Source organism: Lissotriton helveticus, chromosome 10, assembly GCF_964261635.1.
Source record: "Lissotriton helveticus chromosome 10, aLisHel1.1, whole genome shotgun sequence".
NCBI classification, from domain to species: Eukaryota; Metazoa; Chordata; class Amphibia; order Caudata; family Salamandridae; genus Lissotriton; species Lissotriton helveticus.
Window position 1 is genome coordinate 415,330,255 of NC_136071.1, and position 17,373 is coordinate 415,347,627.

At 42.2% G+C, this 17,373-nt stretch overlaps 1 protein-coding gene across 2 annotated transcripts in view; it reads right to left on the minus strand.

Moving 5' to 3' along the window:
* Positions 1–17,373, minus strand: part of RGS11 (regulator of G protein signaling 11) — a 2,073,835-nt gene that overhangs the window by 1,503,186 nt on the left and 553,276 nt on the right. For both annotated transcript variants that reach the window (XM_078664273.1, XM_078664274.1), the window contains exon 5: positions 8,743–8,794. In XM_078664273.1, the coding sequence (XP_078520399.1) occupies positions 8,743–8,794 (52 nt within the window). The remainder of the gene's footprint in view (positions 1–8,742; positions 8,795–17,373) is intronic.

Sequence of the window (17,373 nt, forward strand, 5' to 3'; positions counted from 1 at the left end):
AAAGGAAGCAGAGCCTTGAATAATGATGGTTTTCCAGCCCACTGAATACCTGAGCTTGAGCTGCTAAAGCAGCATATAAACTCACCCGTTATAAAATTAAAATGCATGGAAAACTTGGGGAGTAACGGAGTATCATACTAACGCTACACTACGGTGGGGTTGAGGGTGCAATCTGGGGAATGAGCCATAGCTGCTTTTAAATGTTCTGCTCTTTTATTGCTAATGTTCCTGCGTTTTTATGGACATATACATTAGTCCTATATAAGGCTACTGCATGTACTCAAGCTTTTTAAAAACCATTCTAGATTGGGTCCCACAGCTCCACTTTCCAATTTCTGACAAAATGAACGATGTTCCAAGGGGGCGGGGGGAGCTTGCCCAACCCCAAGATGGCCGCAACTTAAGAGAGCTCCGTCGGCCGTTTTATTAATACTTAATGAACCTGGTGCCCATTGCTACCAATTTAATGGGTTGTGTGCTCCTCTTTACCTCTGTCTGTGAGGGCTGCCTGGATTGGTAGAAGACCGCCCTTGGGGGTGGTTGCGGGGCAGTAGAGAGACTCGTGGCCTAACCTCTGACCTACGCATGTGGTGCAAATGACAATGCAGGGGTGGTTTGTGCTTGCTGGTGGCTGATGGGCGGTGGTATGGATGTTCCTGATCTCTGATCTGACGTATAAGGAGCTGGAGCTTTTTCCCATGAGAATGGTGGTGGGCAGGAGCTCAGGCCACACTAGAGTGTGCTGGGCCACTGGGTCCAACAAATTACTTGCTTCTGCCAGCGTGTGGGACCCTGTGTCCGTTGCATGGCCTCGTGACCCCGCTTCAGGGGGCCTGATTGGTGCTGGGAGCTGTTGTCTACAAAGAACAAGGCAGAATGGTGATTTCCTGCTATGAAACAGCTCCCTAAATCTACCACTAAATATGTGTTTGACCTGGACTGTGGACCCTCTTCCCACTAGCTGTACATTTTACCCCTCGGGCTGCTGCTGAGTGAGTGATGCCCCATGGTGTACAAAGAACGCAGAGGTCCTGGTGAACAGAGGGTGTTTTCAGTTGAGTACCACTTCTTCGCGGAGGGAGATTTGATCTTGTAGAGGATCACCTCGCACGCCATTTGCAGCACATCACCTTAGTACAATATACATACGGCATATTTATTTATTTATTTAGGACGTTTTCTATAGCGCTGTCAAGACCCGGAGGTAGCAGAGAGCTTTACAGTAATAGAATGACAAAAATCTGTATAAACATATACATAACATAAACATAAACATGAACATAACATATGTAAGGTATAAGCATTCAATGAGTGACATTGTAAGCGGAACATGGGTGAGTTGCCGAGCTTCTTTGGTTATGGGATTCACTGTAGCCACATAGTTTAGGGGTTGCTTGCTGACCCCGGTTATCAACAGCCAAGGGAGCGGATCAGGAACAAGGATTTGAGTTGCCTTTTGAATTCCACAAAAGAAGGAATAGTTCTGATGTGCGGGGGAATGGAGTTCCAGATTTTGGGGGCGTTTCCAGTGAAGGAGCAGTCCGCTGTTCTTTTCTTTCTGGTTTTGGGTAGGATGAGCAGGAAGGAGTTAGAGCTTCTCAGATTCCTGGCTTGGCCTGCTTTTTTGAGCTTATTTGCCAGGTATTTGTGTTTGCCGGTATGGAGGGCTTTGTGGGTTAGGCAGGCCGTTCTGAAGTTACTACGCATTTCTACTGGGAGCCATTTGAGTTCCTTGAGTGCTGGGGAGATGTGATCCGATTTTTTGATGCCGGTAATCATTCTAGCTGCAGCATGTAGTGTAGTTTTGATCGGTGCCAAGTTCGATTTCGGGATGCCTGTTAGGATTGCGTTCCCATAGTCTAGCCTTGACAGTACCAGAGATTGAGTGGCCAGTTTGAGATCCTTGTTAGGAATGTAGGGTTTGATCTTGTTCAACAGTCTGAGGTTAAAGAAAGCACCTTTGGCTGCATTCTTGATGTGTTTTACAATGTTTAGTTTGGGGTCTATGATGATGCCAAGAGATTTAACAGAGTCGGCTAGAGTAAGATTTCCTTTAAGCGCATCGATAGCTTTTAGCCATTCGGTGATTTGAGGGTTGTCTTCCTTGTTCGAGATGAGGAGTGTCTCAGTTTTGTCTGAATTCAGTTTCAAGTGATTGTTTTTCAGCCATTGTTGAACATCTTTCAGCACATCATTTAGTCTATGTATGTCAGTGAGAGAGGAAGGCATAGAGATTATCATTGAAAACCTCTCCCGTGATATCGCTGAAGTGCTGAATAGACCATATGCTTCCGTAGGACAGTTGATATTGCTACTCGCAGATAAGTGGCGTATTCATTGAGTGTGATCGTTTTCTAACGAAGTGCATTACAGGGGTGCATTGTGTGTGCACATTGTACTGGTGATATACTTCAAAACCTTGCCAGTGCAGGCGGCCAGAATGGGTAAAACAGAGTTCAGGGTAAAACAGGGTAAGCTCTTATTTGAATCTCGGAGGACCCCGCAGTACCGATTTGTCAGATAATGTAGCCATAACTGAAACTTCTGAGATATCTCTTTATTTAGATCTCTAGATGAAACTTCTGAGATATCTCTAGATGCAAAATTAAAACAAACACAAATGACCATGCAATATAGCCTTGCCAAGATATATGGGAAGATTAACACACTCTATTTCAGGATGGACAGAATGATGGAGAGGCTTGATAAACATGCTGAGTGGCTAGATACCGTTGAATAAAGGTTGTCTCATGCAGAGGACACGCTAACAGCAGAATCGATGAACACAAGAAAATAAATACGCTGATCTCCAAACTGCAATCCAAAAGAGAAGATTTAGAAGCCCGTAGAAGAAATAATTTAAGACTGGTGGGAATCACTGAATCAACCAACATGGATGACATGGAGGATTATGTGAACCGTCTTCTAATTGAACTGCTGGACAGAGATATTTTTTCAGACATGTTTGTAGTGAAGAGATTGAGATGCTGCTCAGCGCAGGGTCAACAAGCTGAAAGCTCTACGCCATGAGGGCTCTGAACTATATCTTTATTCTATTTCACCCAGCATGCACAGGAGGCCAGACACATCTTTCTACCTGCCAAAAGAAAGTTACGAGAACTGCAAATAGAATAAAGTATGCTCTAACCTGCAAGACTGCAAGTGATGTCAGATTGTAAATCACTCTTCTATACTGAGATCCTAAATACTATTACAGTTCAACAAATGGGAGGAGGGTGCAGGCAGGTGTTGTGGCTCCCAAAAGATTATCCCTGATGAAAGAGATGATCAATCAGATACAGAAGAACATTAATGGGACTACCCTTTTGTGTCTACCACTCCCTAAGACAACTCCAGTCGTACTGTGCTGGGACAGCCCTCTGCCCCTAGTCACACCCGGCCCTTTATGGGGTTTAGTTTGCGGGGACAGGTATTGAGTGGCCTGGCGGGGGTAACTGGGTTAATTCCTTTCCCAGAGATACCAGCATCTGGACATTTGTAAGACCGTTCCAAGTTACAATATACACTTTCCTACATTGTCTTGCTGTCTAACTGATATAGATTACTTAAAGGGTATTCAGAAGAATTTCGCAATCTTTCTCTAACTTTCGCATTGTATATCTGCTTATTCAAATGCTAAGTATCCTGAAGACAATGTTGAATAAGGTATTATTTGTTAAAATGTGGCCAAATCCTATACTCCACATGAAATATAATGTGGGTTGGCCGGCAAGGAGCACTGGATCAGGTACCATCCACCCCCATGTGTGTGCCATCCATAGTTCAATGTCAGTTTTTTCTTTCGGGCAGGTTGTTAGGGAGGGTTGGGGAGGTATACAGAAAGGCTATATTTGTTGTGGGATTGCACAGAGTGGGTGGGATTTTTGTTGCACATGTTCGCTTTGTGTCACTAATGACAAAATGCGTAATGTGCTGTAAGTCTGGGTACACTAGATTTTTTCTAAGGGACCATACGTGATTGCCGATATAAATCACACAGATATTGGCTCAACCCCCTCCTTGATTCGATTAATTACATGGAATGTTAGAGGTTTAAACAATAGTAGAAACATGTGTAAGGTAGTGGTGTACCTGAAGAGACACAGGATCAACATTGCCGTCTTGCAGGAGACCCACTTAGCCCGGGGAATGGTGTCTTGTTGCAGTGGAGAATGCAGGGTATTTGCCATGAAGCCGGCTTCACCGCTCATGCTCACGGAGTACCTAATACTTATATGTGTTGTTCTGGGATTTGACTACAAGAGGTGTGTGTGGATCCAGGAGGTAGGTATGTGGTTGCATGTTGCTATAAAGAGGACTTAGCTGTATTACTCGTTGAGGTGTACGGACCGAATGTATGTGATTATCCCGCTGTCTTTTTCCCTGCAGGGAAGCACAACGCGGTCATTACAACGACCGCGTTGTGATTCCGCATACCATTACTCTGCAAGTCGAACAACGACTTGCGGAGTAATGGTATGCGGAATCACTACGCGGTCGTTGTAACAACCGCGTTATGATTCCCTGCAGGGAAAAAGATTTGTGGTAAACCTTGTTTACCGTACGGACCTAATCATGATGATCCACAGTTTTACTGCTCACTTAGTGCCCTTCTGACCCGGTGGAGTGACTTGCCAGAAATTTGGCAAGGTGACTTTAATTGCGTTTTGTATCCTGAGAGTGATCACTCGAGAGGGCCCCCTCACCCCCTTCCACTGCAGAATGGGCTCTCCTTGACATTGCGGATAGGGAGTGTCTTCTAGATATTTGGAAGCATCAGTCATCGACTAATACTGGCTTCACACACTATTCCTAAATTTGCAACATTCATACACGTATGGATTTTTGGTTGGTATCACAAGATTTAGCTGTTATGGTTTACATGTGTGAGCCGCTTCCACGTACTTACTCAGATCATTCCCCAGTGACACTGGAAATAGTACTGCAGACAAGAAGGCACACTGCATTCACTTGGCGCTTCACTCCAACTCATTACTGGACTCGGTCTTTAAGTGTGAGATAGTTCAAGCCATTGAGGAATACTTTCATAACAATATTGATAGGGTGAATAACTTCACAACGGTATGGGAAGGTTTATATTAGAGGCATCACAATATCCAAACATGCTGATGGCCTTAGATCTCTTGGACATTGTTTATCATGCACATAAAGAGAGGTTGGTGAAATGGAGAGGGAACACTTGCTTACAGCTGATGGACATTTGCTGGGGGAAATGAAGTGAGGATAATTGAATTTGGTGATATAGTAAATAGTGGATTCAAACATTTAGGGAAATATGACACAGCCATGTATATGGGGAAGGGGAACTTCCAGGGACCACACTGGCAGCACAAATGAGGCCTAAAAGAGAGTCTGATGTAGTACTGGAAATTCTAGACTCACAAGGGCAACCTCTAAGTAATGTATATTAGGCCACTGGCTGTTCAAACAAATATTATGTATACTTGTACAGTTTGTGTATCCCACATAACAAAATTGTCCCCACTGATTATCTTGTGCATATAGCCATGACATGGCTCACTGATGAGCACAGGGAGCACTTGATGGAACCAATACAACCAGCAGAGCTGCACACTGCACGTAAAACTATGCAGCCAGGTAAGGCATCAGACTCAGATGACCTCACAGTGGCCTTTTGCAAGGCCTACCAAGAATTGCTATTACCATACTTGATAGTACTTTTCGAGGAAATGGGCAAAACCGGTACTATGCCCCCTCTGTGGTGGAAGCTCTAATAGTCACTCTCCTGAAGCCTGGCAACCAATACAATCTTTGTTCTTCATATAGGCATCTATCATTATTAATTGTAGCTTTATTCTAAGGTACTAGCCAATAGCCTGGTGGCAGTGTTGCCCTTAGTTGGGTGCCCGGAGAAGGCTGGATTTGTCCTGGGACGCAGCATCGCATACAACATAAGAACGCTTTAACACTATACAACATGTAGCTCCAGAAGTCAAAGCGGATACTGTTTTTCTTGGTGCTGAAAAGGCATTTGACTCTGTCGAATCGGGGTTTAAGCTGGAGGTTTTGTGCCGCATTGGTGTGGGAGAGGTGCTTTTATGCCTGATCACAGTGTTATTCGCTGAGCCTACAGCCCAGATTTGTATGGGTAATGTTGTGACAGCCCCTATAGGAGTTACCAGGGGGCGCCCCTCAGGTTTGCCCCTTATCACATTTGCTGTAAAAAAATACTTTATTTGATCTGTTAAAATCATAAACAGAGTGGAACATACCACCATGATGAAAACGTCACAAAACAGGTACAGATAAAAATGACATTAAAACATTTATAGTTATCGTAACCCTTGTGTGGAATGGAACCAAAGAGCAGCTGATTATCATAACAGCAATGAAAACATGTCCATGGTTTCTGGTGAAATTAAAATGTTGATGCCAACGGAAAATGGAGAGGGAGCAAAGTTCAAAACTGTTATGCATAATTTTCTGTCCAGTGTCTTAAGTGACTATATTTCCATATCCTGGAACATTTACAGGTGAGGTCATGTTTGTGTCTAGGGCTTGTCATAGAATGAGGCTTTGAAAAAGAGTACAGAAACAGGTCTGAGAAAGACTTAGGACGGATACTTTATACCCTACTGCCAAATTCTTATTTTGGTGTTCCATTCTTTCCAAGGTTTTGTGCTGTTTCTTTCTTTTCTAGTTCTTGTGCTGCTAGGGACAAAAATTTGACGCTGTTGCAAGACAGTTGAACTGAAGAACCACTGAGCCATTTTATGACGGCCGCTCTGCAAGTCCGGATTTGAGTTTCTCTTAGGATTGGCCTTAAAAATGACGTCCTTAGGTTATGTAGTGCCGGACAGATGCATAATAGATGTAGTAATGACTCTGCTCCGTTGCCACAGAGGCGGCAGTCCAGCGATGGCCAGGTTTGTAGCCATTTTGGGGTGAGATCTTTGTTGGAAAATGAACACAATCTCAACAAGGACAATTTCCGCTTGTAGAGGTCTCTGAAGCTTTCTTGCAGATAGGGTTGTGGTTTCATATGCTTATAGGATGGAATCACCGACCATGCATGACTTTTACCAGCAAATATGGTTTTATCGGTTTGAAACGATAATGTTTTTATTGATTTGTTTGTGATTTTATTTTAAAACTGAGTATGACATGGGTGTTTGCCAGGCTTCCTCCAGATTTAGCGTTTGAAGCGCTTGATTCAAAATTTGGCATATCGTGTTTTTGTTTGTTGATTGTATTTCTACCTCCTCCCAGCAGCCTTTGCTGTACACTCTGGTTGCAGAGCCTCTGGTGTGCGTACTGCATGAGTATAATCACCACGAAGGATTAAGATTTCCTTATTACAAGCGTATTATTTCAGTATACTCTGACGATACCCTGCTATATATTAGTATACCAGAGAGCAATCTTACACCTGTGCTTAGAGAAGTGGTTACATTTGGAGGTCTTTTGGGACTGCGCGTTGATTGGGAGAAATCAATCATATTCCCTCTCACCCTAGTAACGACGCTCACAGTTATGTAGTACCAGCCAGTGCTTTATCTTGAAAAACAGGTCCACACTGACCCAACAATTGTTCTCTTTGATAATTGTGGGAAGACGAAACAGACATTAAAGAATGATGTAGAAGCTGGATCAAAATACCACTCTCCTTGATGGGACGTATAACCATCATGAAAATGACAGTACTTCCCATATTAACATTTTTATTTCAACACATCCCAATCTCATTGCCATGCACTGTCTTTGATAAGCTGTGATCCTTGATGATAAGACTGGCTTGGGGCAGAAAGAAGTCAAGAGTTAAATGGAAAATCCTTGCACTGCCTGTTGATATTGGCAGTCTAGGACCCAGACCTAGAGATGCATTACAGAGTGGCTGAGGGGACATTTGCACATTACTGGATTCATGGTCCGTATGACCTTCCACACCTATATATTGGGAGGGACACAGCAGACCCAAATTTTCATCCTCAGATCTTATGTTACACTCTGTTGTGCCATCATTACGTATTCGACTCTTTAACTCTTGGAGAGGCATGCGGGTTCCCTCTTATACTCACCACACATACCACTGGCCTAGAGCTCCTGGTTCCCCAGGGACCAGTAAAAGGGCGCTGTATGAGCTATGTACTCCATAGGGATCACCACAATGAGGGATTAGTTTTGGGACTGCAGGGTGTGCAGCTGGAATGAGATTTAACAAATTATCCAACTGTAATTGTAACAAATGATAATTGAGAACCCAGACGGACTTTGTTTCTTGTATAGTGCTTTCAATAAATAAAACAGTAAAAAAACAAAACAAACAATGTTCCACATCCGCCCGCTATGCGTTTCCTAGTTGGCTTGCCCAGTGCTAGTCTCATGCTTTTCAATCAAATACCTAAACAATCATGATGCAGGGCATCTGTAACTTGACCAGGCACTTCCAGGAGAAGGAATGCCCTGTATAGGGCCTGCTAACAGGCGCAGACTTTAGTACCATGTAGTGCACTTCTATAAGTGTGCCAAATGTACGGTAGAGCCCTACAGCACATTAATCTCATCAAGTCTGTCTCTCTCCAAAGGAGTATTATAAGGTCAGATGTATTTGTACAATCTCTATAATGCATATACCACACTTTCTTTAATGATTCGCATTGTAAAGCTTTTAGGAAACATACACACAACACACCCGCTTAAAGAAAATATACTGGAATTAAATATGAAATATTAAACAAAGCTGTGATTTAGCAAACTTACCATAATCCAACTCAGTGGCAGGCCACTTACTGGATGTCCAGAAGTAAGGAGTCTAAAGAGAAACAAACAAGATTTCTGGTTATTGAGTCCAGACTGTGATTATTTGGGAATAGTTAATCATTTGGTTGATACATTCAGTAATTGGAGGAGCATACGCTTTCCCCGATGATTTACCTGGATAAGGCTGTCATTTGTTTATAAGTAACTGTCATTACTGGATATTATAAAGGGCAAAAGTGTATCAATTGTAGTACTATGTTTTCAGCTGAGTCTGATTATTCAGGTCTGATGCTGATTATTGGTACGCAGTTATAATTGCTATTTTTAAAACTGACTTGACAATGCAACCATCTATAAAGCATAAATAGCAGACACTATATACTATTTGGACGAATAGAAGACACTATGTACTATTTGGTTGGTGGCCATGCAAATAGCAAAGAAAGTCCATTATTCACTTGGCTGCTGGCTTAAGAGAAGCCATTATGCACTATTTAGCCAGTAACCATACAAATACAGACAGATCACTATTTACCTAGTTACTGTCTAAACAGCTGAAATTATGTATCATTATTACTAGCGCAAAGTTCAACAGGCACATACCATCAGGTAGAATAGCAGACAAGGAGCTAAGGCAGTTGGCACCCATTTCTTAGTACTAGTCACTGCTAAAACTGGCCTAAATAGAATTTGAATTTGAATTCAATTTGGAAGACTTGGCAGAGAACGCCTCCCCAATTATACCAAGGGTTAAGACACATAGAATTGGGAAGCCCATTGAAGGTTTGAAGTTTTTATTAAATTAGCACAGTTAATTAAAACCATTGCTATAGAATGTCATCATAGCGCAGTTACCACGTTAAAAACAAAAACAAAGAAAACCATCAAGGTTTAAGTTCATATACATATAACTAACAAGACAATCTTGAAGTTACCATTATAATCACATACCAGGATTCCAAAGCCAAGAATAAAATAGATTAGTACAGGAATACTAGGACAGGGGACGAAAAAAGTCTGTGATAAGTTTTTGGGGGGGAGGAACTGGAAGAGCAGGGGCCAAAGAGGGTAAAAAGAGATTGTCCAGGAGTCTCACATTGTTGTAAATGAATCTAGGACCCTAGTGTACATTTTTCTGATTCATGCCCTTATATAGGTACAGATTAACCTATCCTTATATAGGCATAGAAATCATTACCATATTTAGACTGAGCCTATGCAGCCCAAATACAGCATGGCTACTTCCACTATGTTCCAAGAATCAGCAACGATTTCTTAGAAAAACCCGCCTTCAGCAGCTAGGGACATCCCCTTGCCTGAATACTAATTTATCTAGGAAATCACGGAGTTTTCGAAGAACTGAGTCTTCTATGACGTTATTAAGTCCAATTGTGATGTATTCCTATAGGTTCTGTATCGATCCCCCTATTCCTGACCCTATTCTGGTTAACAAGTTAACTAGCAGCCATCCCATGAGGCAGAAAACCCCCATGATGCAGGAACCGTTATCTGATAAAGCCACACTACGGCACAGGAACGTGTTATCTGATTAGGTCATAACGCTTGCCATCTAATTAGACAAGCGATATTCCTCCAGCCCCTGATAAGGCATACGGAGTTCTCAAAACAAATCAAACCTATGACAACCTGGGAAAAACCCTGCGGCCATTGTTTTGATTTCACCGAGAACTTCAGCAAAAGAATGTGCTAACGACCTGGTCGTATGACATCCTTATTGACGTATCTATGTCCATCCTTACGTCAATCTCGGCACCTTAAAGGTATAAATATTACCGATATTGCCCTATGCAAACACACGCGGTGGTGACGAGATCGGAGCAGCCAGACTTGCCGAAGCCCAGAGTAGAGCAGACCCCGCTGGCGCAGCCCCGCCTTTCTGACGCGCTGAGAACGAGACGCTGCTTTCTCCTGCCGAGAAATCCAGCTCCGGCGCTTCCGGGTAGCCCTCGCAGGCAGCCTGGGATATCGAGACCAGAGACGAGAAATACCATCCCTCATCCATCCTAGATTCCAGGTACAGAACTGAATAACCCCTCACAGAGAATTCTTTAGTCAGTCACTTGGCAAAAACAAACTTAACTTAAACTGTAACTTACTATCCCCGCCCACGTATTAGGCTTAGGTCAGGTACACGGGGTAGGCGTAGTTAGAAACACCAGTTGAGTACGATTAGTCAAATGTATATGTGTATGTAATATATCTTATTCATTTTAAACCTTCATATGGCTTAGAAACCATATCAATGTTTTTACAGTATTATTTTATACTTCTGCTTTTAATGTATGCACTTTACTTAACCATAAGTATTGCAATAATATCGATCCATTTCTCTTGTATGAGAAAAGAGACTGATCAATAAATAACATCTTTTATTGAACACGCCCGTCTCTTCCTTTTCTCTACAATCTGATGAGACTAAGAATGCACGTACTGACTGAGTAAAATAAATTGCCTTTTGTTCACACGACTCTCGAGGTACACTCTTGATTAGGGGAGAGCAAAGTTGTCATGTTCTATGGTTGTCAGAAACTAAATCCCTTCTTGTCTATCCAGGGAGGTTCAACTCCTCCTTGCCTATTCGAGAAAGTTTCTAGTGAACTCTGAGCTAGCTGGCAAACCCAAAACTTTAAGTCTAATATCGACAGTAGTAGACCTAGTTAACGTCTGGTCTAGGCCTATACTATTGAAGGTATTATTCCAATGCGCAGAGCCTATTGGGATAATAGGAACTACACTACATGGCGCCCAACGCGTTTGGAAGGGTGATAAAACTAACGTAAGACATTTAGAGTATCTCAGTCGTGCTTTCTCACTCAGACCCCTTTTTCCCATAATACTCCAAAGACGTCTGGAGTGGGTGAAAGGTAATATCCGCCAAACCTCGCAGGAGGAAACTCCTATGTATGGTACTTGGTTTAGTCAACGTTGAAGGATAAACCGTTCCAAAATATTGTGCATCTAATCTTTGTTTCCATAAGAAACCTGATCTGCAAACAAACAAAGTAACCATCCTGTCGGTAAAATGGTAGACAGTGATGATGAAAGAGAGGCAGTTAGATTAGCAACTGAACTCGCAGCAGCTGATACGGCACTGCAAGAAGCAGACCAGGATATAATACTCATCCCGGTCATCAAAAGGAAATCTATAACCTTAAAACTTATAGAAAATGGACTGACACCTAGAGGTGGTACAGTCATATTCGTAATTGAGGCACATGAATATCGGCAGACAGAGGTATTCTATTCATGGATACATTTTCCAGCAGCAAATGCTGTAACAAAGTACTTCCACTATTACAAAACAGAGGAACCTCCTGAAGAGTATACTCCTTTCGAGGAGGTGGAAGTACCACTTAAATTTCAAGAGCACCTGCTCTTATTTAATGGCGCCCTAAAACACAATAATCACATCACCAGGCTCGGTCCTTTAGGTAGACCAGGAGCAACGTGGCCGGTCCTAGCCGGATACACACCACATCCAGAGTTCGAAAGAATGCCTGCAGCAGATCTTTTAGTACAACTAAAACAATTAATAAAGATACATAGACAATTAGTCCAATATGTGATGCGGACTTCAACAATTCAGCCAGCAATTAAAATTCCACAGCTGACCCCTCACCAGGGGAACACAAATAAAATTACACCACAGAACATACAATCCTGCCTAGGTAAAGTACCAGCTAAACGCGAACAAATACCATTCTGGTTAGCACAAAAAATCACCCAAATAGAGGCTGTGTTTCCAGACACCACCCCGTTAGAAAAACACAGTATTCTGACTATCTGTCTTCCAATGGGAATCGCACCACACATTGAGGACTGTGACACTTGGGGTACAGTCTTTGCTTCCATCTACACAAAAACGCACGGTGTTCCATCCATTTCGGTAATACCAGATGTGCTAAAACAAATTCAAGACGAATATGGTCCAGAACCCGCTTTAACTCTTGGTATGAAATTACTAAAAGACTTCAAGCAGGTCTCGGCTATATTATTAGCCAACATAAAGGGAGAAGCAGCAAACGTGGCGATCCGCCAGAGGTTAAAAGAGACAGATATAGCAGACCAACCAGCTGAAATTGCCAGAATCATAGAAAAATCCTATGAGGAACTAGGTAGAGATAGTTTAGGTGGAATACCAGTAAAACCACAACTGATTGAAAGTCCTGAAAAAATATTTTTTAATAATAACTCAACATCACAAAAAAAGAGCTGGGATGGAAACAAACAATCCAATCCTAAAGAAAAGAAATTCCAGTCCAGAGGAAGGTCTCCTAGGCGAAGAGAAAAATTTCCGAACCAAAGACACAGGTCACCCCAGAGTGACCCCTCTGGGAAAAGATATAACCTTAGAAATAGGGATAATATAAAGAAGCCTGATAGATATCAAGACATTGATACACGTCCCTCTCAATCTTTTCAGACTTCCTCGCAGAAATCGGAAAGAAGAGGACGATCAGAACAAAGAGAAGAGCACCCCAAGTCCAAAGACAAGGAACCTGCTCAGCTAAAAAAGAAATTACAATTTCCCAAAAAGAAGGTAGCCAGTATCAAGGTAGTTAACAATGCCGAGAATACTGAGGACACAACTGAAAAACGGAGAATGGGCTCAGACAATGCTAGACAGCGCAGCAGAAGTGAGCATAGCTCGCAAAGTCCTTATGAATCATCTGGAGACAGTGGACACGAATGAATATCTTCAAGTGGAAACTGCAGACACCAGAGTTAGCAAACCTCACAAAATATATGAAATAACTTTACGTATAGAGGGGGATAAGACTAGAAAAATAAGGGGACTATTTTGGGATAATCTCTCCAAGGGCTATGACATCCTTCTAGCTGAAAAAGACTGGCCACCAGAGTTTGTCAGGGAGTGCCCTCATGGCGAAGAAATAATTATGCCTGTCTTCTCAAATCATATCCCAATTCATAAAAAATACACACTTGCCAGAAAGTGGGCAGTAGCTCAAGCTCCTGCTTTATATAAAAATCATGTAGGATGGGATGAGGACTCTCCTCCTCACAAAATCCAGTTAAAATCACAACCTACTGCACAAAGGCAGTACCCAATTAAGCAAGAAGCTAAAAAGCAGGTAAAAGAAATCCTAGATCAGCTAGAATACCAGGGGGTGATTGAAACTTGCACCTCACAAATGAACAACCCTTTGTTTCCGGTCTCCAAACCAGACAATTCATATCGTCTAGTTTTGGATTACCGACATCTTAACTCATGTTGCAAAACTTTTGCAGTGCAAAACTCGCATAGTGCTGCACTAATGAATAACATAGTGCGCAAAAAATACAAAACAACATTAGACATCTCTAATGGATTCTTTTGTCAAAACATAGCACCAGAGAGCAGATATTTGTCTGCATTCTCAATAAATGGCACTCAAAAACAATTCTGTCGGTTAGCCCAGGGGTACAAGAACAGCCCGGGAGTATTCTCAGCGAGAGTAACAGAATTACTACAAACATATGATGACGAAGCATTATCTTATGTCGACGACATATACTTAACAGATGATGACTTGCATACTCACTTGAAGAGAGTGAACACCATAATACTTGGGTTCGCAGCAGAGGGTTACAAATTCAACTTTAAAAAATCCAGAATTGCCCATCTAACAGTCCTGTTCTTAGGATACGAATTATCAAGTGAAGGCAAAAGCCTGGCTGACAATTTCCTAGAGAAATGTGCCGTACTCCAAGCACCTAGAACACTAAAAAAACCTACAGTCAATTCTAGGCTTCCTAAATTTCGGAAGAACATACATTGCAAATTACGCAGAAAGGGTCAAACCCCTTTATGATCTAATAAAACCAGATTTTAAAAGAACCAATTGGACTCAAATACACACAGAAATTTTGAGATCCTTACAAACAGACATGTTAATTAAAGCAAAATTAGAAACACGTGATAACACACGCAATCTTGTGATTCGAGTCATCCCAGGAAGATGCGGATTCACATACCTGACCTCTAATGAGGGAGAAAAGGTACCAATTGCATTCAAATCACACTTGTACACAGAAGCTGAAAAGAAATTCAGCATTAAAGAAAACATTGTTCATGCAGTTCAAACCGCAATAGCTAGAGAAAAAGATCAAGCGGACGGTAGACACATCACAGTCAGAACAGCGGAATCAGCCTTCGAGGCATTAACAACACCGTGTAATTTACCAACAACAACATTGAATCCGGAATGGATACAATGGGTGAATTCAATTACAACGGACAAAGTATACTACTACTTTGATCCAGAACTAAAGGAATTGAAAAAACTAGAATATGAAAGAACATTCCCTCTGCCTATCGACATTCTGCCCTTACGACAATACGCTTGTGTAATCTATACAGACGGACATGCTCAACCCTCCGTTTGGGGAGAGCAAGCATACAACCCCACATGTGAGATTACAAAAGAAGTGTGGCGCGGAGGTAAACTAAGACCTCTATTAACAAAAACACACTCAGTAGAAACTAATTCAGAACAACAGACTGAAATATTAGCATTGAAAATGGCGCTAGATAATGCGGATCGCGAATTCCCGACACTTATAGTGTCCGATTCATATTACTGCGTCAAATCATATAACAACGATTTGCAGACATGGATTCAAAACGGTTACAAAGATGACACAGGTGCAACAATAAAGCAGAAACTGCTCTGGGAACAAATAGCTCTTTTACAAAAAGAACTACCAAAGACTCACGTGACACACTCACTGAGTCATCAGCGTGATGGCGTTCACGTTGCAGGGAATTCATTGGCTGAAACAGCCACAGCGGTAGCAACTAAATCGGCTTCCGTAGCTCGAAAAAAGCGTACAGTGAAGTATATTGACGGTGAAACAGTGCTGGCAGTGAAAACGCCATCAAAAGGCGACTCCTCAGCGCTACCGATCAACTATCCACTCAATTATACATACATAATCGATGCAAACTCCGTCCCTTTTGCTCGAATCCCTGGAGTGGGGGATAGAGTGATTCCAAACATGGACAGGAGAAACTTGTTAATCGCAGACGCACATATGGGCGAGGGTCTCAGACACCTCAAACTAAAAGATTCTCTGGAAGAATTACAATCAAGGTACTGGTGGCCAGGCATGAGCCTGCATCACACCATGTTTGTAAAAAAGTGCCCAAACTGCAACAGGAATCGCAGTGGTGAGAGAAACGGTGTAATACCGTGTCGTTTCACTCCAGAAAAAATCAACAGTAAAAAGCAAGGCTTGCGATTAACATATACAGGCTAGTTTCCACTTATAATGTAGATCACCAGCACTCGGCTGACGTCTGGACCGTTATACAAAGATTTGCGAGTCTAAATGGCATATACGCTAAGAGCATGCTACGTTTGACCATTGTTTTCACTCGAGCCCTCCAGCCTGAGGGGAAACATGGCCAAATGAGCATAGCACAGCGGGAATCTTCTCACTTCCTTCCTGAGGGATACGGGATGGTGTAAAGAAAAAACCAAGGCATAAAGCAATCTATAACGGAAAGGATATTAGGTTCGGGAGCTGGGTGGGTCAAACATCTAATAAGTGTCCAACGTAGTCTAAATAACCTGCCAAGAAATTCTCTGAAGGGATTCAGTCCGTACGAATTATTATTTGGAACTAGGATGTTAATCTCTGACCTTGACAGTCAGACTTCAGTGGTAAAGGAAAAAAGCTTTGATATCAAAGATCGTTTGGCTATTTTACAGGACTTAAATGAAACAAGAAAAGACCTGAGCAACATAAAGTTGAAACAGCAGCCAACAACCACTGAAGAACCACCACCTGTCCCAGCAAGACCTGTCTGGATTCCAAAAGTCGGGGATCTAGTCAGAGAAAAGATCGCGGTAAAGAAGGAATTTGGGCCTTCTTACAGAAAAGCAGTTCCTGTCTTGTCTGTCAACGGGACAAGATCAGTAGTACTACTGCCGCTTGCTGGTAAAAAGGAGAACCGAGTTGTATCCATCGACCTGGTAAAACCACAATCATGTGGCCGATAACAAATAGTAGGCCAAGTGGACTCCCCATAAGTAGCAGAACACCAAGGTTTGCTACCAGTACAGAGGTCCTAACAAAGAGGCTAATCACATTCGAAACGCCTACAGAAGAACAACAAGGACTATGCAAAAATGCAATGGAACTTAGACCTCTGAACACCCAAATAAAAACATTTAGCAGAGACACACCAACCTATAATGAAGTAACAAACGACTATGCAAGAAACAGTAATCCTGAAGCAATTGGAACAATTGACAGAACTGCATCCGGCTACTTCATAAACTTCGATGATTCCTCCGAAGGCTTCACTGAATCAAAAACACAGCCATCATCAAAAACCTTTAAAGATAAAGCTAAAGAACTTTTGAAACAACTGAAAGAAACATATCTAATTTCTCCATGGATTGAATTTTGGGTGGGTTTTGGTGCATTTATCCTCATACTTTGGCTCATCATGATACTAACTTTGGGACGCTTCATTGAGGGAAAATATGCTAAAATGGACACAGCAAGTCAGAAAATCAACTTGATCCTCAAACCACACACATCTTCACACGTCGAGAAAAGAGAACTTTCTTCAGTCAACTTCACAGCCAATCCTATACC